Here is a 26,450-nt window from a genome sequence, read left to right on the forward strand (position 1 = left end):
ATTAAGTCTAGCTAACATGTACCTAGACATAATTAAACAACTACTAAACCAAATGGAACTGGTTATCAACATTGACAAAACTGAATTCCTTCACCTTGAGAGAAAACATACTAAAATCATTCAAACACTGATAACCCTAAGAAATAACCAAAAAATTGAGCTAGCCGAAAAAGTAAGGAATCTGGGAGTAATAATGGACCCAGAAATCAACCTGAAGCAACACATATCTATAAAAGTAAGAGAAGGCTACGCAAAACTTATGGTCCTCAGAAGATTGAAACCATTACTCACACCTGCCCACTTCAGAACAGTATTGCAAACACTTATCTTTTCTAGCACTGACTACTGCAACGCACTCTTACTAGGACTCCCAAGCACATCGATAAGACCACTCCAGATACTTCAGAATACTGCAGCCAGAATACTAACGGGAAAAAAGAGGAGGGACCATATAACCGAAACTCTAGCAGACTTACATTGGTTACCCATCGAATACAGGATAAAATACAAAGCCTTATGCACCATACACAAACTAATATATGATAAAGAAGCAGACTGGCTGAACACAGCCTTACGAGTACACGTTCCACAAAGAAACCTCCGCTCAGCAAACAAAGCACTACTAACAATCCCTTCAGTAAAGTCAGCAAAATTAACCCAAGTGAGAGAAAGGGCTTTATCATTGGCTGGGCCCATACTATGGAACACGATGCCCCCCGAACTCAGATTACAGAATAATCTCAAAACTTTTAAGAAAAATCTAAAAACATGGCTCTTTAAAAAAGCCTTCATTAAAGAGTGTGGAGGGTAGAGAATGAAAGTACAGGGTAATGCAGATGAGAATGAATTTACTCAATCCTACATTTAAGAAGTAATATTTCAAAGCGATAGTAACTCAATAATACACCTGGACTTGACCAACATTACTCAAATAATGATTTTATTTATGAAATTGTAACCGAACTTTATTGGCACCTGTTAGAATGTACAATATCCTACATTTACTTACCTTAGTCTATGTGCCTATTTGTAAACCGTTGCGATGGTATGTACAACGACATAGGAAAATGTGGGAGGGAGGTTCTGGAAGCCAAATTTAGGCTCTTAGATAGAAAGCTTAAATCCAGAACCTCCAGGGTAGCATTCTCTGAAATGCTCCCTGTTCCAAGTGCAGGTCACCAGAGGCAGGCAGAGCTCCGGAGTCTCAATGCGTGGATGAGACGATGGTGCAAGGAAGAGGGATTCAGTTTTGTTAGGAACTGGGGAACCTTTTGGGGAAGGGGGAGTCTCTTCCGAAGGGATGGTGTGCTGTATGTGCCGTAACAATACCCTCCGGGTTGTCATTCATCTGGACATGGATCCAGATCTGGGGCCAAAGCCGAATATGTTCTGCCGTGGACAGTGAGAGTATGGCAAGGGGGACTGAGCTCTGCTGCAAGGTCATAGCAGACTGTTTTGGAAAGACATTTTTACACTTGATGTTTGGGGGTGGAGGAAGTGGTGAGTTGACAGGTGGCGAAGGTTGTATAGAAGAGATTCTAACTCCAATATTTGTCTCTTCTCAGATTGGTGCAAACTGTAGGGAAGATTAATGCTAGGAGAAATATAAACTGTGGCCATCTGGTTTTTTTTTAATATGTTCTGAATTTAAATGTGATTTTAATAAAATATTTTTAATGACTTGACTAGTTTTCTTCTTCATTGGTGTGACTCCATTTTATCACAGGCCTGTCATGCTTGGGCCTGAGTTTCCCACACAGTCTGAAAATCTCTGGACCGAGTGGGCAGCACCTGTGACAATGACAGGCCATGCATCCTTGAGCCAGGGATTTCCATAGTGGAGTGAAAATTCCTAAACCAAGAAGGCATGACCTGTGTTACTTGTGATGCACTTGCCAAACAGGAAAAAAAACCCATGATACAAGTAATGTTTTAAGGTTGTTTACTTCATTTCAAAAGTAATTGCAGAGGTAAGATTGACCTCAAAGCAACTGTGTAAAATGCAAGGTTGCATATTTGGCAAGAGTCCAGTAACATTTGAAGAGCCATGCTGACAGCCTGGGAAACAGAGCATAGAATGCAAGTTAGGATATGCTGCGAAAGTCCATAAATCATTACCGTTTAGCATTCATTGTACGTTATTCCCAAGTTACTTGATCCAAGTTTACCTACCTGTTCGATGTAATTGCATTCTTTCATGTGTGTTTAATGTTATAATGTAAACTGAAATGATCTGTAACATTGCTACATGAATTTTGGTATATAAAAATGTTAAATAAATAAATGCAATCAACAGATCCATAAACTGGAGAAAAATGTGGAAGACAGTTGTAAACTGTGAGGTTTGGGTGGACCCTTGGACACTGTGGCAGCTGACCACTCCCACGGGGGAAGTCCCGTGAGGGGCCACAGGTCAGGCTTAGCTCAGGACACACACAGAGTTTGATCTTTTATTAGACTGTGTAAGGAAGCCACCAGAGGTGGCAGTAGTGAGCAGCTGGAATAGCCCGGCGGGGCTGGTATCCCTCAGGCACTGGAACAGTGACTCCTCCGGTTGTAGTGCTGTAGTGGAAAGAACTGAGCGAATGAGTACAGTGGAGAATATACAAGACCCCAGTATGGAGATCCCCAGGGTAGGGAGAGCAGACCCTTGAGGAGCGAGTATCTGAACCCTGAGAGCTGGGAGGCTTGCAGGTGATGTACACGCAGCAGTTCCACGTAGATGGCACTGGGGCTGGAACAGAGGCAGGCCCTCGAGGAGTGAGTGCCTGGTTCCAGGGAACAGCTCTGAGGTGAAGATGGTAGTACTCACTGATGTTGAAGATTAGCGAATCCTTCCAGGCGGAAGAGAAGGTAGGAGTAGGCAGCGCGTCAGGGAACATGGGCCCTCGAGGAGTGAGTACCGGTTTCCTGATAGCGACCTGGAAAGCAAGTGAGGCCCCCGAGAAGCGGGTACCCCGTTAGTGTTAGAGTCCAATAGAGATTGGAGAGGCAGAGGAGCTGGGTACGGAGAGTGAATCCCATCCGTAGGATTCCCGTAGGATTACCCCCTTACTAACTCAAAGGCTAGCAAACATTGTAGGCTTTAAATATCCGGGCAACATGACATCATCGCGGGGGGAGGCCCCGGAGGTTTGCGCCAAGTAGGAAATAAGGGCTGCGAGGAGCGCGTGCCCTACGGTACAATTGGAGCATGGCGGGAGGTAGCACCCAAGCTGGTCCGGGGACGCTGGAGAGATCGACAGGCAGACGCTGCAGCAGCCAGGCATCCATCCGCAGCATAAGGAGGAGCAAACAAAGAGAGGTAGGCAGTGTGAAGCCGTCGGAAAGGGACGGTTGCAACACTGACAGCCTGGCAAAGTGGACAAAACATTCCCTGCTCAAAGGAAGAGTTGTAGACAATCCACCATTTCAGCAAAACAGCAGCAATGAGCTAGCAGGAACAGAACCAACATTTCTGCAGTCTGCAGTGACGAGTGCTGATAATTAAGATGTACCCACCTGTAAAAAGGGAAAAGGAAAACAAAAGTGAGAAATGCAAATAAGAGAGTCCATATTGAGCTGCTGTGCTTCTTGGCAGGTTAACTGGATAAACCTAACCAACTAAGGGGATTATTTTCCAACCCATGAAAGGCCATTATCGTGTGCGTTAGGGCCTTATCGCATGCGGTAACATTCAAATTAGGTGAAGGGGAGGATTTTGGGAGGGGATTAGGGAAAAAGGCCGATGGTACTACTGCCGGCGATAATGTTTAGAACATTATCGCCAACAGAAGCACGGGAAATAGCATCACCTTTTATGGTGGCACTATGCCCGCGATAGTGTGCAGCACAGCTGCAACACGGCAGGTGAAACTGCACTGCTGTGGTGTGGCTGGCAGCAGGCAATCGCCCGACCGCCCCCTTCTTCGCCCCCCCCTTTACCGCCGCGTTCATCCTGACCTAAATTAGCCGGGGATGTGCAGTGGCATGGTAGTGCCATTAAATATACCTGTCTTAAAGTTTGGCCGATCAGAGTTAGAAAGATACATCATCTGACAAACTCTGAATATTGGAGTTAATTGGATAACTTATCCTGCTAACTTGACTCCTCCTTGATTTGTCTATTCTCCATCCCTGAATTATCCATCTAAAAATATAGTCGGGTAAGACACTTATCCGGCTAAGTCAAACTTATCCAGCTAAGTTTTTTTTTTTTTTTTGTAAATATTGGGCTCAAGAAGCCTAGAGATTTCCATCCCACGCCCACTGTGGAACCAGCATGAATCGTACACAGGAATGTCTTTGTATAAATACTCGCGGGAGGAGAGGAGACCAACATGTGCAGTGAGTGATGGCTCAATTGAGGCATTTGAGTGGGAGAAGTGTCCAAGTACAGACAAGGCATTTAAGCGAAAGAAGCATCTGTGCCAGAAGGAAGAGCCGGGGTGTTGTCATTTCCACATACGGTACTGATGAGTGTTAATGATGCATCGACCTACAAAAGAAAGGGAAAAGAGAAAAAAGTGAGAAATGAAAGTCTGAAACATTCAGTACCCATTGAGGAACCAGCAAGAATAGTGCTGTGAAATGGTGGGCGTGTAAATACTTAAGGGGAAGAGAAGAGATGAGCATCTGTGTTGAGTGATGTCAGAGATGAGGGAGAGAAGCACCTTCGTAAATACGATGCGACCGAATGGCAGAAGCATTTGCGCAGTAAGGAAGAGCAGGAGCAGAAGCACTATTTCTGCAAACTGTAGTGATGAGCATCAATCATGCATCAAGCATCCACCTGCAAAAAAAAAGAGAGAAAACAAGTGAGAAATGTAAGTCTGAAGTCCACAAGAGTGACCATCCAGTGCCACCGGGAAAAATACTGGAGGAGAGGAGACCAGCATCGGTGGTGCAGTAAGCAGTGGCTCAAACGAAGCATTCGAGTGGGGCTTACCTGGAACCACACCATTGGAAAATATAGTCTCTCCCACTATGCAGTTCTAAGAACGTGCAGTTGAGAAACCCTTCTTGGCAATTGTGCAGACCACTCTATGGGTTGTGTTGCTGTTCCCATGCGAGGTGATTCCTGAGACTGTCATTGGTGATCTGGCATGGGCTGGCTGGGATTCAGACTGTAATTGGTGGTCTAGTGTTAGTAGTTGACAATGGTTGTGTTACTGTTCACATGGGAGGTGGCTCCTAAGGCGGCTTTTGGTGGTCTGTCATGGGCCTAGAAATAAAAGGGGACCATACAAACCATCCAGTTTTGACACCAGCGTCAGCTGTAATTCATGGGGATGTGGCGGGGGGGGGAGGGTATGCCCAGGTACTTCCGTTGTCCCCAGTAATACTTAAGATCGTCCCAGGAGAAGACACCAATTATTTTTTGAAAAATCGATTGACTAGCAGGGTGGCCAGAAGATAGATGGACTTACCTATCTTGGGAACCTATTTACAGGCCATAATCATGCTCCCTTTCAAATTGCCAATCCCAAAGGAAGGGCCACATATCCGGAAGAAATGGCCATCCTAGAGAGAACTGGAGTTGCCTGGAAGACTACAAATAGCAATACCAGTGAGGAGTGCTTTAGCTTAGAGAAAACCCCATGGAACCTTTTTCACAGACTTAAGGATGTGGCTTGGAAGTGGCTGTGGCCATAAGGGAAGACCAGGGTGGGAGTAGCCAAAGTGGTTTTATTGGAACAGTTCTAGATGGCAGTAGGTGAGCTGACATCTGAACCTTATGCTAGAAATGGCCTTAAGTTGTAGAGGCCTATTACCAGGCCCAGTCCTTGCCTGAATTTCCACGTTCCTAGGACATACCACTCGACCCTGGTAGAGGACTGTGCAGCCCTAAGGGCTGGAGGCCCTGATAACTGGTAGAGCAGAGCCATCAGACGTTCACCTCAATCACAGTCCCTAATCAGACTGCCATGTTTCAGCTGGGGCTATTTTTCCAGAGACTGGTGCCACAGGAAAGATGAGCCAATGGATGTTAACTTCATAGCCCACATGTTTGTTATTTTGTGGGGGTACCTAACCAGGAAGTCTCTACGTTGGTGAGTCCTATGGCATTAGAGGGCTCTGCAACCCTCTGGGATTGTGAAAACACTCATTCGAAGAGAGTTAGTGACGTGGCTCCAGATTGACTATGAAAAAAAGTGCCCCTGACATGCATTCACAGGGAACAATGGCAGTATCCAACAAGTCAAGTACAGCTGAAGATCCCGGTTGGCCAGGCTTGAATAGACTTTGCCTTCCCTACCCTGTAGTGTTAGGATGGGACTGTCCAAATTTCTAAATCTTGTGGAACCAGCACAGATCAGATTTACCCAAACACAGCAAAGAACTGATATTTCCAGAGCTCTTCCCCTTAGAAGATCCAGACCTGCATTGTGAAGACTATAAGTGCCTAAATCTCAGAAGCAACACCAACAGGAAAGATAGTTATACTATTAATTCAGGGGCAGCCAGTGAAGAAGGGTCAGAGTCAGGCGAAAGGCTGCAACCTCCCCTCTCAGACCACATCCTCATGGGCCTTGACAAAGGGCTCTCTTTCATACTAGTCCTTCTAGACATCTCGGCTGCCTTTGACACCGTGAACCACGCCATCCTACTAAATCGCCTTTTAGAAATCGGATTATCAGGATCTGCCCACAGATGGTTCAATTCTTTCCTCAGCAACAGAAGCTTCAAAGTAAAAATCAATAATAAAGAATCTCCAGACGTCAAATCAATATTGGGCGTACCCCAAGGCTCTTCCCTGTCCCCTACCCTCTTCAATATATACCTGCTTGCCCCTCTGTCAGTTGCTCACAAACCTAAAATTAATACATTACCTCAATGCAGACGACGTGCAGATTCTGATCCCCATAACAGAATCTCTCCCTAAAACTCTCACCTACTGGGAAAACTGCCTCCAATCTATTAACCGCCTTCTCACCAGTTTGAACCTGGTTCTCAATGCGACCAAGACAGAACTCCTTCTCATCTCCTCTGACCACACGGCCCTAACCCATCTGACATCTCCTAACACCCAGATCACACAAGTAAGGGACCTAGGAGTAATCCTCGATAACCATTTGAATCTAAAGAAATCCATCAACACTACCAGGGATTGTTTTTATAAACTACAGGTTATGAAAAGGCTCAGACCCCTCCTTCATTTCCAGGATTTCAGGACTGTGCTCCAAACCACGCTCTTCTCCAAAACAGACTATTGCAACGCTCTCCTCCTTGGGCTCCCCATTTCCTCCATCAAACCATTACAGATGCTCCAAAATGCAGCGGCTAGAATCCTCACCAACACCAACCGAGGAGCACACATCACTCCCATACTCCGGAACCTTCATTGGCTGCCAATAAAATACAGAATTTTGCACAAGGCCCTTACCACAATTCACAAAACCATTCATAATCAGCAACAATTAGACTTTCAGATCCCTCTCAAATTATACTCATCCTCAAGACCCATCAGAGAAGCGTATAAAGGTACCCTGCAAGTCCCCCCCAAAGAAATCCACGCGTCTATCAACCACCAAAGAACGAGCATTCTCTACAGCGGGTCCGGCCATTTGGAATAACATGCCCACAGACCTCAGGCTAGAACCTTGCCCTCTAACCTTTCGAAAAAAACTTAAGACCTGGCTATTTCTCCAAGCCTTCACTTAACTTTCAAAACCATCCATTTTCTACCAGACAGGACTCCGCTTACCTGACCAGGCGCCTTGCCTAGTTTAGGCTAGATATTTTCCCTCTATTTCTTTGTTTCGTTATTTAGTTTATTCAGTTTTGCTGTCCTTTGTCTCCGGCTAACTTAGCCCCCCAAGTTACTACCTCCTTGTTATATGTAACTTTCGCTTCTTGTTAAATGGTTGATTAAGTTCTACCCCTTGTTACATGTAAACCGATTTGATTTGAATTTATTCATGAAGGTCGGTATAGAAAAGTGTTAAATAACACTTGTTCAAGGCAATAACTCTGCGTACCTCATTGTATCATCTGCAGACCGATGACCTTGTTGAGTGCTTCAATAAAAATCTCAAACGTTGAGAAAATTTGTGGCTAAAGATGGCAAGAATTGGGACTCGTCGTTACCTATGTGCTGTTTGCAGTCTGGAAAGTACCCCAGAGCTCAATGGAGTTGTCTCCTTTTGAGTTACTGTATGGGAGGAGACTGAGGGGAATCTTGGACATAGCTTGCGAGACTTGGGAAGAGGAGCAGGAATGACCAAAAAGACTTGGTATCCTGCCCGCTTATGCCTAGTGAAGGCAGACTATCCAAGCCAGAAGATACAATTGTTCCATGGTACAAAGAATATCCCAGCCCGGGGACAGTGTTCTTGTCCTCCTTTCATCTTCGGAAAGCAAGTTGTTAGCCCATGCAAAACTTTGTATGGCAAGACCCATACAAAGTTTGAGAAAACAGGCCTGTATATTGCAAAATACCTCAGCTGGATAAATGGAAGAAAACTTAGATTTACCATATAAACCTTTTGAAGAAGTGGGTTGCACTGGTGTGCAAACTGGTAGAAAAGGAAGAGTTTTTTTCCCTCCCCTGAAATGGACTGAACCCAGATTACTTTTTTTGAGAGCAAATCCCCACTGCATAGAAAGCGGACTTAAACCAGTTAGTGGAGTGAAACAAGGAGATCTTCTTGAACCTACTTGGTTGAACCCACCTTGTGCAGCATTACATCATTGCACTTCCTGGAGTTTGTTTTATTTATTTATTTATTTATTTATTTATTTATTTAGGCATCTTATATACCGTCATTCCAAAAGATTACAATGGTTTACAAAAGCAACAGTCATAGGTCTACACAACATCTAAAACATGTTGACTAGATAAGTTGTAATGTGGCAGTGGCCAAATCGAATTCTGAGGTCAGGAGCCACGTTGTCATAGGTTGAAGTGAAGGAGATGCTCCGGCAGAGTTATAGAGGACTCTAACAGTGACTGGTCCTCACCCATCATACTAGTGCTAAAGCCAGATGGTAGTATCACGTTTTGCATTTACTTTAAAAAGGCCAATGAGGTTTCTAAACTCATGTACCCAATGTCCCGAATGGACGAGCATATTGAGTGTCTGGGGTCAGCCCAGTTTTTCTATCCTGAACCTTACAAAAGGGCATTATCAGGTGCTTCTCATGGCAGTGGCAAAAGAAAATACTGCGTTCTCTATGCCAGGTGGACTCTTCCAGTTCACTGTCCTCCCTTTTGGACTATATGAAGCCCCCACAATGTTTAAGCGCTTGTTTGAATGCCTGCTAAGCCCACATCAAAGTTATGCAGCTACCTACTTGGATGATGACGGTATATAGCCCGGTCTGAAGGACACATCTAAGCAAACTCCAGGTCCTACTATAACAAGTCTGAGGAAAGCAGGATTGACAGCCAAACCCAAGAAGTGCTTACTGGGAGGGCAAGCATTCTAGTATCTTGGCTATATCTTTGGTAAGGGAAAGGCCCGCCTGCAGACCCGAAGGTCGAGGAGATCACTCAGGTGTTAATCCCACAAACAAAAGCAAAAATGAGCTTTCCTGGGCCTTATTGGGTATTACAGGAGATTTATATCCAATTGAAGGTGGAATCTTACACTGTTGCTGTTGAAGAAAGCCCCAGAGAAGGTCCAATTGTCTACCAAAGCAGAGAAGGCCTTCCAGGCTCTGAAAGAGGTGTTTTATGCTTCGAACCCTTCACAGTGCAACTTGATGCCTCAGAGGTAGGTTTGGGAGCAGTCTTAGTGCGAGAGTTCACATCTTAGTTCAAGGGAGTTTACATCTCCCGCAGCTTAGCCTGAAGCCGAAGCTGCAGGAGATGTGATCCTCAACGATCAATTAGGATGCCTTGACAGTTAAGTGGACCTTAGAGGCCTTTCAGTACTACCTGGTAGGGTAGCAGCTCACACTCTTGATGGATCATCAACTGCTTCTTTGGATAAATAGAAACAAGGAGTCCAATGCAAGAGTGATGAGGTGGTTCCTGGCCCTACAACCCTTCATCTGTCAGGTTCGACATAGGGCAGGAAAGGAAAACACCAATGTGGATTTCCTGTCTTGAGAGGTGTTCCTAGTATGGCTGAGCTGAATGGGAGGGTATGTGAGAGGAATGGGTAGAAAATTCCATCAGAACACCTTAAAGGACTAGCCACAGCTATCTGGCCTGGTCTTCATTAAGAGTCAACCCAGCAGAAGGAATTCTGAGCCCAGGGAGAATCTCTTCAGGACAGGATAAAAAGGCGGCCCAGAAGCAGTAAAGAGGCTTCACAGAGAAGGCAGGAAGCTATTGTACAGATGTACAACTTACGTTTACAGTGCTGTGTAGATTGTGTAGCGCTATAGAAATGTTTAGTAGTAGTAGTTTAAAGACTCTGAACTGCTAATGTCTGCAAAGGTAAGCAGCCTTTTTGTTCTGTACTTAGTTTTTGTAAATAAAATTTGTATGTGGAAACAGTCAGTGTCTGCCTTCCTCTCTCCTGACTGCATCCCAAGCTGTGGCCGCTCCCAGTTACTAAATCGGGATATTCGGCAGTGCATTGGCAACACTGAATATCCTGGCTTAGCTGGATAAGTTTATCTGGCTACCTTTGCTACCTGGTCAGCAGTTGAATTTAGACCTCGTGGCTTTTTTTTAGAAACGCCTTTGATCTGAGATAGTATGGCATGGTGATTTATGACATTGATTGCTGGTTGTTTTAAACGGAAGATAGTTTAGGTTGAGACATGAATTGTGAATTTAAGGTTTACTACTTTTTATGTTGTGTCTGTATATAGGGGTGGATTTTAAGAGCCCTGCGAGCCGGTGCGCCTATTTTACATAGGCCTACCGGCGCGCGCAGAGCCCCGGGACTCGCGTAAGTCCCGGGGTTTTCCGAGGGGGGCGTGTCGGGGGGCGGGCCCGATCCGCGTGGCGTTTTCGGGGCGGGACGTAGCGTTTCAGGGGTGGGTCCGGGGGCGTGGTTACGGCCCGGGGCGGTCCGGGGGCGTGGCCGCGCCCTCCGGACCTGCCCCCAGGTTGCGTCCCGGCGCGCGGGGATTTACGTCTCCCTCCGGGAGGCGTAAATCCCCCGACAAAGGTAAGGGGGGGGGGGGGTTTAGACAGGGCCGGGGGGGTGGGTTAGGTAGGGGAAGGGAGGGGAAGGTGAGGGGAGGGAACGGAGGTAGGCTGCACGGCTCAGCGCGCGCCGGCTATACGGAATCGGTAGCCTTGCGCGCGCCGATCCAGGATTTTAGCGGATACGCGCGGCTAAGCGCGTATCTACTAAAATCCAGCGTACTTTTGTTTGCGCCTGATGCGCCAACAAAAGTACGCCAAATCGCGCTGTTTGAAAATCTACCCGATAATGTTTTAATTTGTTACTTTAATGAACTTATTGATGCTGTTCATTAATACTGCCAATATTTGTGAAGGACCATCATATATGTGGCTGAATATTCTATTGTACTCAAACTTGTCCATTCTCACACATAGCCACCAAAATATATAACAGGTCCTGTGTAATACTTGAACATATTTTTTTTACTTGCAGTTAAAACATGCTTCCTTCAATTTACATCTGTACCCTGTTTTTATCACAAATCTCCAATATTGTTCAATTGCCTCAGGTATTGCAAACTTAATACCTGATTCACTAAGGCATTTCTCCCATTCTGTCTCTATGGGAAAATACTTTGATGAATCAGGCCCTTAGATTGTGAGTCCTCTGGGGACAGGGAAAATATCTACAGTACTTGAATGTAATATGTTTGAAGTGCCTGTAAAGCAGAATATTAATCAAATACTTAGCTTGACTTGCATATCTAATTTCTGACTCTGGTCTGTGTTTCAAAGATACATTACATCTGCATCAGAAGGAATTAGTAGCCATTTTTCTTCAATAATGTTTGAAACCAAAAATGAACACAATGGATTTAAATTTCTGTATGCAACAATGTACCTAAAATTGTGCTGCTTTGTGACGTGATGATATATTTCTGAGTTGTAATGTAGAGAAGCTTCTTTTTGAATAGTGGACTATTATTTTTTTACCAAGCAGCATCAATGCCCTGAAGGACACACTTTTATATGTTAAGGTCTCTTAAAATGGAATATCACTTGATTTTGGTATTTAAACCGTGAGAAATCAAAGAATTTATAAAGAAAATTTAGAATTGTTCTTGGGTTTACCTGTTTCACCTCTTCACAACTGATGTACTTGTTCAGTAACAGTCCATTTAAGATAACCAAAGACATGATGATCCTCCGTGCAATGCTGTACCATAGGCACCTCTATTCTAAAGTTGTAATGCAACTCTGGAGGAAAAAGGGGAATTGGATTTAGATAACTAACGAGGGCCCTGAATTTTACGGTTTGGGTTACTGATAAGCATGGGGGTAACTTGCATGGATTGGCAGTTAATTACACAATAGAAGGTATGGGGATTGCTACTCTTAACCAGTAAACCTTGATGTTTCTGACGTAACTGCAACATCACTCTCCGCTTCAGATGACAACCAACGCAGGCCTTGACTTTTACAGTCTGGGGTACTAATACGACGTAAGAGAAAAAGCACAAGGCTGCTAATATTGTCCAGTCCAAAAGCAAAGCATATCAGGCGGCATTGTCTGTCTGAAATTTCAAGAAGGTTCCTCTCCCAGTAAAAAAATATATAGGTTTGACCATTGCTTATCATAAGGTTTGGGGATAATTGCATTAAACGGTAGTTACTACCCTTAAGAGAAACATGGGTATAATCTGCATGGAATGGCAGATACTACCATGAGCTTGTGGGCAACTGAATGGACCATTTGGTCCTTTTTTGCCGTCATTACTATGTTACTATATTTAATCGTGCCTGATGGCCCTTTTAGTGTGACCCACATGATAAACAGGTACATACAGTGGCTTGCAAAAGTATTCAGTCCTCTAAAAAGTCAGCAAATTCTGTATTACAAATGACACTTATGCAGATTGTTCCAGACAATGTTTATTGCAAACCAGTATACTCTTAAAGTAAATTTTCAGTTACAATTATTAATTCTCTGTTCTTTTTGTAAAATAAAATTAAAAACTGAAAAATGTTGCTTCAACCTCTGTGCTGCAGAAGCTCCAAGTTTACACAGATGAAAGACATTGCCCTAACAATTAGCTTACAATTGGCCACTACCTACGAATCATTAAAGGTCAGCTTTTCTGGGTAAAAGACCCCCAGTACCATTGGTCAGACTGTGAATATGAGGGAGTTGTGAAAATGAAGACCAAAGAGCATTCTAAGGAAATTTAAATATAAAGTTATAGACATTCACAAGATTGGAAAAGGCTACAAAATAAGATCCAAGAGTTTGGATAACCCAGGGTGCACTGTTGGATCAATTGTGAGGAAATGGAAGCTGCATCATAACATCCAGACACTGCCTCAAAACAGCATCAGAGCAAGGAGGAGACTTGTGAGGGAAGCCACAGAGAGGGCAACAATCATTTTGAAGGGAGCTAAAGAGTTCAGGGGCTGAGGCTGGAGTGGAGGTGCACCAGTCAACCATATCAAGAGCTCTGCATACAACTGGTCTGCATGGGAGGGTGGCTAAAAAGAAGCATGTCTGGAGTTTGCCAGAAAGCATCAGAGATATTCAGCTAAAATGTGAATAAGGTTTTGTAGTTGAGACAAAAATGGAGTATTTTGGCCAAAATTCAAAATGCTATGTTTGGTGCAAATTTGAACACTGCCTATTCCTTAGCAAACACCATCCCAACAGTAAAGTATTTGGTGGCAGCATCATGCTATGGGGATGCTTTTCCTCAGTGGGGACTGGGTTTCTTGTTAATATTGAAGGACAGATAAGTAGTACAACATATAGGGAGTATTGCAAGACAACCTGCTTCAGTCTGCTAAAAAACTAAAACTTGGGAGAAAGTTCATCTTTCAGCAGTTCAATGATCCCAAACACAAGGCCAAAGCAACACATAGGTGGTTGAACAAAAAAAAGTGAATGATCTATAATAGCCGTCCAGATCTCAATCCAATTGAGAATCTGTGGAATTGTTTGAAGTTTTCAGTCCGTAAATATCATTCAACCAACCTGAACAGCCTGGAGCAAATCTGCCAGGAAGAATGCACAAAAATCACTCCCAAATAGTGTGCAAAGCTGGTAGAAACTTGGTGGTTCAACAAGTACTAGTCTGAAGGGATTGAAAACTTATACAAACAGAATTTTTTAGTTTTTAATTTTGAAGAGAAATAATGGTGACTTTGAAAATTTACTTTAAGAGCATACTGGTTTGCAATAAACATACTGTCTGGAGCAATCTTTGTCATTTTAATCCATACAAATCATACTTTTGCAAGCCAATGAATATAATAACCCATGTGGAGATGCAATCCATCCATCTCTTCAATTTAAAAATATTCTGTATTTTCTATTTAAATTCTGTGATTCCTTATGTTTAAAATACTGGTGGCTCCATGTGAGAGTGGACATCCAGCCACAAATACGATGGTCCTTTTACAAGAATTGGCGATTATTAATGAACAGCGCATGTATATATTTATATTTATATTTATGTTTATGTTAATAATTTAACTTTTATTAATGTTATTTAGCTTTTTGCTTTGTTTAAAATTATTTCATTATTGACGTTTAAATGTATTAGACTAAGGAATTTTACTTCCTGCTCATTCTGTTTCATTGTAAACCGGTTTGATATGCATTTTATGCAGGAAAATCGGTATAAAAAAACTTTAAATAAATAAATGTATAATAATTCAATAAGAGTTTCATTGAGGAATCTTTGTATATTTTATTTTTCACATTGATTTTTCTATCTGGACTTGCTCTATAGCTGCTTTATATATTATGCATGGCCTAGAGTAGTAGTAATCTTGATAGTATGATAAATATGCATGTCCTAATTTATTTTCATTTTTTCCCTTTTTTATTAGGTTGATTATTCTAGACCTTCATCTAAACATCGAAAAACAGCTACCTCATTTCGTGATTCCTCTTTAAAGGATGTTTTAGTGCTGGCATGCTCACTTCTAAAAGAGGTAATATAGTTTACTTGTATTTATAACTTAAGTAACTTTTGTGTTTTTATTTTATTTTAAACCATTGTAACCAGGTGAACCGTTGTGATGGCACCCCTGAACGATGGTATACAAAATCAATAAATCAGTAAGGACTTCCTAATTGTGAAAGATGTGCTGTTGTCCTAAATGTTCAATCTCTAATTAAAATAATTAGTGCAGGTTTGTGAATGGCCGTGTCTTATATTAGTAAATCACAGGCTCACAAATAATGCTGCATTACCTGAAACGTAGCAGAAAACACATCTAACTCGTCCCACAAACAGTTCCTCTGCCTATTCCTCAACAGTAGGTGAGCATGGCTTTTCCTAGTACCGGAGCAACACATGCCTTCCAGTGGCCACTAACTTGAAAATCAGGACACTGCTTTTTTTCAACATGTTGTGTACTTGGCCAAAAATATAGAATAGACTCTAGGGTATTAGGCACTTCCAAGGAGAGCATTGCTGGACTGCATTCACAATTTCTTTCCAATACCCTATGATCACAGGACAAAAGTATAAAATATGGAAGAGGCTACCACCCTGATCACAGGCTCTCCAGCAAAGATCAGATATCCTCCATCATTTTCAGCCAGGTGGGCACTACTAAGTAGGTCCACATCATAATTCTATACTTTTGCTCCACCATAAGAACATGCCATACTGGGTCAGACTAAGGGTCCATCAAGCCCAGCATCCTGTTTCCAACAGTGGCCAATCCAGGCCATAAGAACCTGGCAAGTACCCAAAAACTAAGTCTATTCCATGTTACCGTTGCTAATAATAGCAGTGGCTAACTTCTAAGTCAACTTAATTAATAGGTAATGGACTTCTCCTCCAAGAACATATCCAATCCTTTTTTAAACACAGCTACACTAACTGCACTAACAACATCCTCTGGCAACAAATTCCAGAGTTTATTTGTGTGTTGAGTGAAAAAAAACTTTCTCTGATTAGTTTTAAATGTGCCACATGCTAACTTCATGGAGTGCCCCCTAGTCTTTCTATTATCCGAAAGAGTAAATAACCGATTTCCTAGCGTGTAGCAGATAGACTCAAAACAAGTGGGTATAGTGTGCTCATGCTAGCAGTTGGAGACGGATCTGACGTCAGCACGGGTACATATACCCCCGCAGGAAGTGCAGCAATTCAGTAATTTCTGTCTCCAAAGCAGTTTGGAGCTACCTCACGCTCGCTGAGCGTTTTCCAAATTCTAACGACTAAATTCATAGAAGAAACCTACCTGAAGACGAGCCCCGCACTCCTGCGGTGATACCATTCGGTCCCTCCCCCAGTTGAGTTTCCCGAGGTGTTTCCGTGGTCCCTCGGAGGTAAGAGCCTCGGTCCGGTGGCCGACTCGCGGCAGGGACCTAGCCCCCGAGTGAGAAGGGCTCGGGCGCGGCATAGAGGCAACCTCTGTCCCGGAGTGGACTTGGCCCCCGAGCGAGACGCGTTCGGGTGCGGCCTAGAGGCAGCGGGTGCACCTCCTCGAGCGCGGCGGTGACTAATCACCCTCTCCCCCCGCAGCCGGAGACCGCCCGGGTCGCAGCCGGGAAGCGCCAAAGACAAGGTAAGGAGTACATCTTTACTTGTGGTCTCCGAGGAAGCGAGGAGTAGCAGAGTCTGCCTATGTGGCAACCCGCCAAGGGGGTCGCCATTTTGCCTGTCTGCCCTGGTTCGTCACCACGCAATAGGCGCCCGTTGCTAAGCGCCCGTTGATACACGCACGTGGATACGCGCACGTTGGTAAGCGCCCGCTGATAGGCGCACGTTGATAGGCGCCAGTGGATAGGCGCCAGTGGATTTGATAGGCGCATGTGGATAAGCGCATATTGGTAGGCGCACATCTTTCGCACATATTACAAAGCGCAGACTCCAGCTGAGCTAACAGATGAGATGGAGCGTACGAGAGCCCATGCGTCAGCGGAGCCGGCACCGCCAGAATCAGGCATAAGCCTCTGCTCTGCATGCAACCTCAGAGCCACACAGAGCGAGGAAGCAGACTCCCTATGTGCCCAATGTGAAGAGGCCCTGGGAGTTCCAGGCCAGGGCCGGTCGCAGCCCAGCGTACTTGCCGGTTCTTCAGGGAATACCCCGGACCTAGCAGGCGGTAGTGAGCAGCCAGAAAACCCGAGAGACCTGGTGCCCCTAAGGCCAGATCCTGCTTCGCTCTCCTGGGTGGAATTATTCAAGGGGATTCATGCCTTTGTCACAATGCAGGCTGCTCCCCGAACGGGTCCATACGCACCGGATGACCCGGCCCTGGACCCTCAAGGCCTAGGCATGGCCACTCGCCACCCGGAACCCCCACTTATGGGGATTCAGATTGCCCTGAGGAAGACGAACCCCCCAAGGAGGGAGAACTTTCCTCGGGGATTGAACCATATCGGACTATGAGGCGTTTCTTTCTGAAAGAGGATTTCCTAGGCTTGATCGCTCAATGCCTGTCAGAACTGGCTCTCCCGGGCCATGACGCTCCAGGGGAACCTAGAATGAACCCCCTGTTAGAGGGCCTGCGCCAAACGTCTCACCATTTTCACCTCCTACAAGTAGCTCAGCAGTTAATCGATCTGGAATGGAATACACCGGAGGCTTCATTCAAAGGGGGTCGGGCCTTGGCTGGCATGTACCCCCTAGACCCGGCAACCAAGGAGCTGCTGGCGTGCCCCCAGGTAGATGCCATAGTTAGTGCAATTGTGAAGCGCACCATCATTCCAGTGGAAGGGGGGACGGCCCTCAAGGATACACATGACCGGCGCATGGACGCCATTCTGAAACAAGCCTTTGAGGTGGCAGCCATGTCCCTACGAATTGCGACCTGCTGCACCGTGGTGACGCGTTCCTGTTTATCACAGGCTAGGAACAACACCCCGGGAGAAGAAATGGAATCAGCTCTCTCGTTCCTCACTGACGCAGCCTCCGACCTAGTCCGTATGGCAGCCAAGGGAGTGTCATCCTCAGTGGCAGCCAGGAGACAGCTCTGGCTACGTAATTGGTCGGCCAACTCCTCCTCCAAGACACGTCTCACGAAAATTCCCTTTAAGGGATCCCTCCTGTTTGGCAGCGACCTCGAGAAACGGGACAATAAATGGGGCACCTCTTCATTGCCCCGTCTACCAGAAGACAGGTCAAGGAGGAGCCAATGTCCGTTTCCCAGACCATCCAGAGGTAGAAACTCTCAGCGCTTCAACCCTTACAGGACTCGCTACCAAGCACCTCGTCCGCAGGCCAGGAACCAGTCCTTTTGGACTAAGCACAACAAGAGGGGAACCGGCCTGGGTTCGGGTCCTGGCCATACCCCGCAATGACAATCAGCCAACCCATCCGGGGGTAGCAGCCATAGGGGGCAGGCTTAACCCTCTTCTGCCGCAGGTGGGTCGAGATCACCTCGGACCAGTGGGTCCTCGCCATCATCCGAGAAGGGTATTACCTGGACTTTCTTCGGCTCCCGCCGGACAAGTTTGTAGAATCTCCTTGTTCACCCCTCAAGAGGGCGGCACTACAAGTCACCTTGCAGAGGCTCCTGTCCCTAAAAGCCATAATCCCAGTGCCTGCATGGGAGATGAATTCTGGGCATTATTCCATTTATTTCATAGTACCCAAGAAGGAGGGCACTTTCAGGCCCGTCCTGGACCTCAAGTCAGTCAACCGACACCAACGGGTCCCCAGCTTTTGCATGGAAACTCTGCGGTCTGTCAAAAATTCAGTACAGCCAGGGGAGTTTCTCACATCCCTAGATCTGTCGGAAGCCTACTTGCATATCCCAATCCATCGGGATCACCAGCGCTACTTACGCTTCAAAGTCCTGAACCAACACTTCCAGTTCCGAGCTTTACCCTTCGGGATAGCCACCGCACCGCAAACCTTTACCAAGGTCATAGTAGTAGTAGTGGCGGCGTCCCTCCGGAAGGAAGGAATCCTCGCCCATCCCTACCTGGACGATTGGCTGATCAAGGCAAAATCACCGGAGGAGAGCCACCAGGCAACCAACAGAGTTATAGCTCTTCTGGAAAGCCTAGGATGGGTAGTAAACTTGAACAAGAGTTCCCTACAGCCTTCTCAGTCACTGGAATACCTAGGAGTCCAATTCGACACCCAGGAAGACAAGGTCAGTCTGACATCCAAGAGGAGGTCAAAGCTCCGGAATCGTCTGCAGGCCCTGCTGAGCGCCACCCGGCCCACAGCTTGGGATTACCTACAGGTCTTCGGCCTTATGGCATCCACTCTGGTGATACCGCGGGCGCATATGAGACCATTACAACGCGCCCTCCTATCTCGGTGGAGCCCACGATCACAGAACTACACCGTACACCTACCTCTACCAGCCAGAGTGCGGATTCAGATACGGTGGTGGTTGCAGCCCGGCCACATGATTACCTTTGAAAAGACATTCTTCCAGGAGGTTCTTTGCCCCAGTGACTCAATGCTTACCTTCATAATTTAGCAAATATATCGCACTATAGGGAGGGTCACGTTATCTTCTTTGCTTGTATCCCAAATTCAAAATACCTGTGATTGATTGCATTTTTTTGACATTTTATTTTTTGAACTTTCTTTTTATTGTATTTATCACAATATATCAAGTATAAAACTTGAACAGAAAACCAGAAACCCATCCAGACAAAATCAATGTCAATAAGCAATACCAAAGAAACATTACTACCCACAGCCCACTAAATTGGGAGGATCTAAAAGAGGTGATCTCTGAGCTGACCAAAATTGAAATACAAAGAAAAGCAAACATTAGTGAAAATGCGCTTCTTTCAATAAAAATCCATCAAAATCCTTAAATCCACGGTGAAACTACCCTTACTTTCAATCCCTACTTTTCTTTATTAAGAAAATACAATAAGAAAGAGGGCTCAAAAAACCATACATAGCGTTATTCATTTTAAACAAATATTTACAAGGAAATTACAATAGAAATGTACCCAAGTGGAGAACCTCCTGATACATTGCAATAAATTTCTTTCCCTGTTCCTGAATGATTTTATACAAATATGGAAAAAAATCCATGCACGTAAAAATGAACATGTACACATGTAAGTAGCCTGTACTTACCTAAATGCTGTTTTATAAACATCAAACGTGTGTGTTTTTTTCTTTCACACGCACATCTTTACACGTAAAAAATGGGTGGCCTAAGGGCATTACGGGCCGGAGCAAAGATTTATGTTGGCAAGTTGCTATTTTATTAGAGTACATATGGTAACTTATTCATTTATTTTTACATTTGCTAATTATCCTGTGCAGTTGATATCAGATGGGTCTGTTGTCAATGGGTGGGAGGTCTGGATGAACTGGGGAGAACTGAGGATGAAGAACTAGGAGGGTCTCTATGACCTGGAGAAGGACTGGGTCAAATGGTGGAGGAGTCAGGAAAACTGATAATTTCAATTACAGGTGCAAGTCTTAAAATATACCAACTTGCGCACGTAAACCAGGATTTTATGTGAATAAGTTGTATTTTTTTCTGCATGTAAAGTATGTGCGTGTGATTATAAAATAGGTAGGAAAAGTACGTGGTTCAATACATTGAAATATGGTTATATGGTAATCTTATATATGGTAATTAAATGGTATCCTGTTATATGGTAATGTTCAGTTAATCCCTAAGTTTGATGTAAACCGGCCTGATATGAAGCTTGTCATGAAGTTCGGTATAGAAAAAATGTTAAATAAAATAAATAAATACGCTGTTTCAATGCATTGCAGATATTTGCGTGTAAGCATGCGTGTATGTTGGGGTGGACATGTATTTTAGATTCTGTGCATACTTTATAAAATACTGTAGTACTCTGCGCAGCCATATACATGTGTATATGGGGGTCACGTGGAGTTGTTTTGAAAGACATGAGGATAACTTTCAAAGAAAAGGTGCAGCACACTGTTTTGATCTTGAAGAAACATGAAAGGAACCAACAAAATAACTCTGCTGATTTCATCTGTTGAAGACTGGTTTCCAGAAAACCAGACAAAACAACTGTCCATAGTCAAAGCACTCTTGACTCATTTTAAATCACAAATATTTTATTTTGGTCCTTGCATTAAGAGATGTCTCCATTCTGTTTTCTTATTAATTTTACATTTATTTAAAGGGACACTGTTGGAGTTGGTAAAGTCACGGTCAATCCAAAACTGTTTACAAAACACACAAATAATGCACTAAATAGCAAAACATCATGCAAAATACATAAAAAAAAATATATTAAGTTGCAAAACAGTGTAAATTTGAAATCACTTAACAGTTGTTTATAGCCATAACAAAGCACTAAGGTGGTACAAAGAGAATCATTGGGATTGGATATTGCTGTGCCATGCCATGGAATGCCTCCATGCCATTCCTAACACCCACCTAGAGTTCAAACCTTGGCTTCTTCAGGGTCCCAGCAAGCACTGCACAGGCCTTGCCTGCCTTTGCACACATGCTTCTGCCCTTGTATCCCCCCAGATGGGTTCCTACTTGATTCTTAACTTATAACCTGCCCACAAGCTATTCTCTGGTTTCTGGGGACACTGCAACCCCACAACACCCTGGGGCTCACACAGTTCCCAGAAAGGCAGTCATAGACCACACACCCAAAGGGGATCATATTGCAACTTGAATACCTGGGTGACTAATCAGTTGCAAAAGTACAATTTATAAATAATAGTTTTTATTAGCAATGATATACAGTGACTGTCAAAAAATTAAAGACAGCAAATAGCATAACAATGCATTTTCTTTATCCCAACACTAGCTAATACACTTTACCTGCAGAGCTAACCAGTGCACCTTTCTCCAGCAAGAGCTGGTATGTGTCCTACTGGAATCGCACATTTCAGGACTGACTTCATGACATCAGCAGGGACCCTTCTAACTGACCACCTCCCTGGTTACAAGCTTAGCAATGGGGCTTTTACAGAGAATCTGTCCCTTTGTGACTGCTACATTCAGATCACAGCTGTAACTCTTAATTGTCTCCCTCAGCTTTTTTAACTGTCTATAATAATTGAGCCATCCCTCAGTGTGATGTCATCGACCTCATTCTGGATCGGAGGATTTACCCTGCCAGTTCAGTTCCATTTGCTCGTGACTGCAGAACATGGCACTATGAAGCTGCCACTTCGTTTAACTTAATCCTTAGAGAAAAGGAGCTATCACAGGAAGACATTTAGTACAGGGGAACTGTATTAACATATAATTCTCACCTCACACCCTTGTTTTGTCATAGGATTACACAGGGAGGACGATTTTCAAACAAATCTGTGTTGCAGCATATTCAAGTGTATATGCCACGAGCAGATATATGCAAGTATTTTTTAACCTGTGCATATGATATATGAGCGTTTTATAAAATATGCATATTTCTACCTCTCAATATACATGTATATGTAGGGCTTCCTCGTGAATACATGCAATGCATTGAAACTACATATATTAATGTATTGAGCACATGTACTTTTCCTGTTTGAAAAATGTGTGTATATTTTGCATGCAAAAGTAAAGTAAGACTTATTTGTATAAGTTGGCCGATTTTAAGGCATGTACTTGTAAACCAAATTAACTAGTTCACCATTAGTCCACCAGTTTGCCCAGTTCTTCTTCAGGTCATCGAGACCTTCCTAGTTTTTCAGCCTGAACTCTCCCCAGACCTTCCCCCAGTCAGTACTACACAGTAAACATGTTAATATCACTTATGCTAGATAATTAAGAGGTGTAAAAATATGCAAGTAGATGGGCAAATGACATGCATGTCTTTTAAAATAGCAACTTGGACCTACCCCAGAACACCCCTAAACAGTCTCTTTTTATGCTCATATATGTGTGCGAAAGTGAAAATACGCTTATTTTTGACTCTCTTATAAAATACGGAATGTGTGAGTAGAGGATACTTATCCAGGGGTATGCTAATTTTTAAGGGTGCAAAGCTTTAAAAATTCACCTGTGAGAATACAGAGAGAAACAATGGGAGTGGATATAATCATAGGGTGGCACAAATGATACGCAGACTGAAGCAGTGAAATTGGATATAACCATAGGGTGACACTTAAGGATTCACAAACAGAAGCTTCAGGATTGGCTGAGCTTGATGACTTTATCACAGCAGGGTTGTAGATAAATATTGAATGTTGCATTGTGGTACACCATGGCCTTACAACTTTTTTTTTTCTTGAAAGTGGTTATAAAATCCAGCCAAACAGCTAAAATAAATACAAGACATGACTAGATGAGTGATAACAAGTAACAGTGGGATACTTTATTTTTAACAATTGGAGGGAACCAGCAGTTTCTTCTTGCTACTTTGAGATTCTACCTTAGTTGGAACTGAGGCTGGGAACTGGTACCATGAGCCTTTATTTGGGAAATTTTTTACTTAATTGTATTACTCACCTAACCCAATCATAGCGGCAGTCATTGTCCAGAGACCATATACCTGGAGTCCTTATAGAGCCCTGCGATCATAGACTCTAAATCCAGTCGCTAGGTGCCACCATTGCAAGATGACTGTGACTCCTTTCCCAAGGACTATGAATGCTTGCTCTGTAGCATCCTCAGCCGTGCTTGACCCAGGAAGTGGAAGACCTGATCCTGGAAACAAATGCAGGTCATCTGCATGGTAGTGTTGCACTGCTATTAGGCTGGCCCGGCTTTTTTTTTTTTTATATTTTCATTTTAGCAGCATTTCAATACAACCATCCAAAAAGGGCCTAGGTTGACTTGCTCAACTGGGTGGATACATATGATTATACTCTCTTTTGGAAAAAAGTAACTTCAGCATAAACGTTTTTACATCAAGAATTGTCCAGTGGGGTCCCTTTTCTTTAGCCTTTGACCTGCACTTGCTCCCATCAGTGGTCTGTGATCACTCCTCTCACATGATGATTATTTGGCTGCCTAGATGATGCTATCATTCCCTGGTTTGTTTTTTTTCCTCATAACAAATAGAAACATTTACATTTTTTAGGTTCTTGCAAAGCCTTTAAACCTTCAAGACCAAAGCCAGCAAAGTCTAGTAATGCATCTTCTAAAGCTGGTCATCAACTGTCTTAACTTTGACTTCATTGGAAGCTCAGCAGATGAATCTGCAGATGATCTTTGCACTGTGCAGATCCCAACAACTTGGAGGACAAGTAAGAGTAGATTATTTCACATTTATGTATCTAATCAAAGCCTGTTGGATAAAACATTCTTCATAAGATTCTCCTCACCTTTGAAAATGGGATTTCAGATATAGCTCTTGATTAATGGTTCCACATTCGAAGTCACCATTCAGGAGAAGGATCTAGGCATTGTTGATAATACTTTGAAATCTTCTGCTCAGTGCGCAGCAGCAACCAAGAAAGCAACTAGAATGCTAGGAATGGAGAATAAAAGAGAGAATATCATAATGCCCCTGCATCGCTCCATGGTGCAACCTCATCTTATGTGCAGTTCTGGTCACCATATCTCAAAATAGATATGACATAATTAGAAAAGGTACAGAGAAGGGCAACCAAAATAATAAAGGGGATGGAATGATTCCCCTATGAGGAAAGGCTAAAGAGTTTAGGATTTTTCAACCTGAAGAGGAGATGGCTGAGGGGGATGATAGAGATCTATAAAATGAGGAACTGAATTGGTAAATGTGAATCTGTTTTACTCTTTCAAAGAGTACAAAGACTAGGGGAGACACAATGAAGTTACTAGGTGGTATATTTTAAAATGAATAAGAGAAAATATTTTTTTTTACTCAATGCATAATTAAGCCATGGAATTAATTGCCAGAGGATATGGTGAAAGCTATTGTAGCTGTGTTTAAAAAAGGTTGGGACAAGTTCCTGGAAGAAAAGTTCATAAACCATTATTAAGGTAGATTTGCAGAAATCTACTACTTATCCCTGGGATAAACAGCATGGAATCTATCTACCCCTTTTGATCCTGGCAGATAATTGTGACCTGGATTGGCCAGTGTTGGAAACAGGATACTGATATTGATGGACCTTCGGTTTGACCCAGTATATACTTATAAATATAAATTAGGATAGCTGAGTGGCAAAACCAAATAGCCCTGTAATTGAAACCGTTTTAAGTCTCATTGGGATGTAATTCTAGACAGGGCTTTATTTATTTTAAAACACTTCTATACCGTTGCTAAGTTATATACCATCGCAACGGTTTACAAATAGGCACATAGACTAAGGGGCGGATTTTCATACTCTGCGAATAGGCCTACTTTTGTTTGCGCTCCAGGCGCAAACAAAAGTACGCTGGATTTTAGTAGATACGCGCGGCTCTGCTAAAAACCTGGATCGGCGCGCGCAAGGCTATCGATTTTGAATAGCTGGTGCGCGCCGAGCCGCGCAGCCTACCCCCGTTCCCTCCGAGGCCGCTCCGAAATCGGAGCGGCCTCAGAGGGAACTTCCTTTTGCCCTCCCCTCACCTTCCCCTCCCTTCCCCTACCTAACCCACCCACCCGGCCCTGTCTAAGCCCCCACCTTACCTTTGTCGGGGGATTTACGCCTCCCTCTGGGAGGCGTAAATCCCTGCGCGCCAGCGGGCCTCTTGCGCGCCGGGCCGCGACCTGGGGGCGGGTACGGAGGGCGCGGCCACGCCCCAGACCGCCCTGGGCCGTAGCCACGCCCCCGTACCCGCCCCCAAAACGCTGCCGACACGCCCCGAAAACGCCGCGACGGCCGGGACCGCCCCCGACACGCCCCCCTTGGAGAACCCCGGGACTTACGCGAGTCCCGGGGCTCTGCGCGCGCCGGTAGGCCTATGTAAAATAGGCGCACCGGCGAGCAGGGCTCTTAAAATCCGCCCCTAAGGCTTTAAAACCTATGTTTCTACTCATCAGTAATAAGGAAGATTGCAGGGCCCATAAGCAGCTTTTTTGGTAACTGCAAAACAAAGTGCTTTTTATCTCTGTCCTGATTTTTAACTGTTGTCAGGAAGAGAGTGTAGTCTTAGCTGTGTGAGAGGATAAAACTGCACCTCTCATAGACACACAAGATCTTGTCTGTTCCTTATCCTCCTAGTTCCTGAGGCTTCCCACCCACCCCCTGTGTCAGAGCAGCAGTTGCTTATCCATCCACTCCCAACGCCTACCGGCTTTGCTGTTGTAAGAGACTGTGATCCCCATGGATGCAGTTTTTGAAAGTTGCATTCCCGCATATCCCGTTGAACAGGAGAAGGGAGAGAAAATCTGATGAGTGATATTTCTCTGATATGCGGATTAAATTAACCATAATCAGTGAGTGATGATGTTTGACGTAGCAACACAAACTCAGCAATCAGAGCATGTGTGGGAGTTCCAGCATGTAATCACTCCCTCTTGAGCCTTTCAGTCTTTGAGCTACTGCATGGATGGAGTCCTAGTCTTCTGTCTTATTTTTGGCATTTCACTATTTTCGATTGAATTTGCAAGTTTTATTTATGTATTTTTCTTATTTTAAAGATTTATATCCTATAA

At 44.1% G+C, this 26,450-nt stretch overlaps 1 protein-coding gene across 3 annotated transcripts in view; it reads left to right on the forward strand.

Moving 5' to 3' along the window:
* The window catches only part of RANBP17 (RAN binding protein 17), a 1,033,051-nt gene that overhangs the window by 92,375 nt on the left and 914,226 nt on the right, over positions 1–26,450 (forward strand). For all 3 annotated transcript variants that reach the window (XM_029583607.1, XM_029583608.1, XM_029583606.1), the window contains exons 6-7: positions 14,894–14,998; positions 23,967–24,132. In XM_029583607.1, the coding sequence (XP_029439467.1) occupies positions 14,894–14,998; positions 23,967–24,132 (271 nt within the window). The remainder of the gene's footprint in view (positions 1–14,893; positions 14,999–23,966; positions 24,133–26,450) is intronic.

The sequence above is a fragment of the Rhinatrema bivittatum genome, chromosome 18 (genome assembly GCF_901001135.1).
Source record: "Rhinatrema bivittatum chromosome 18, aRhiBiv1.1, whole genome shotgun sequence".
NCBI classification, from domain to species: Eukaryota; Metazoa; Chordata; class Amphibia; order Gymnophiona; family Rhinatrematidae; genus Rhinatrema; species Rhinatrema bivittatum.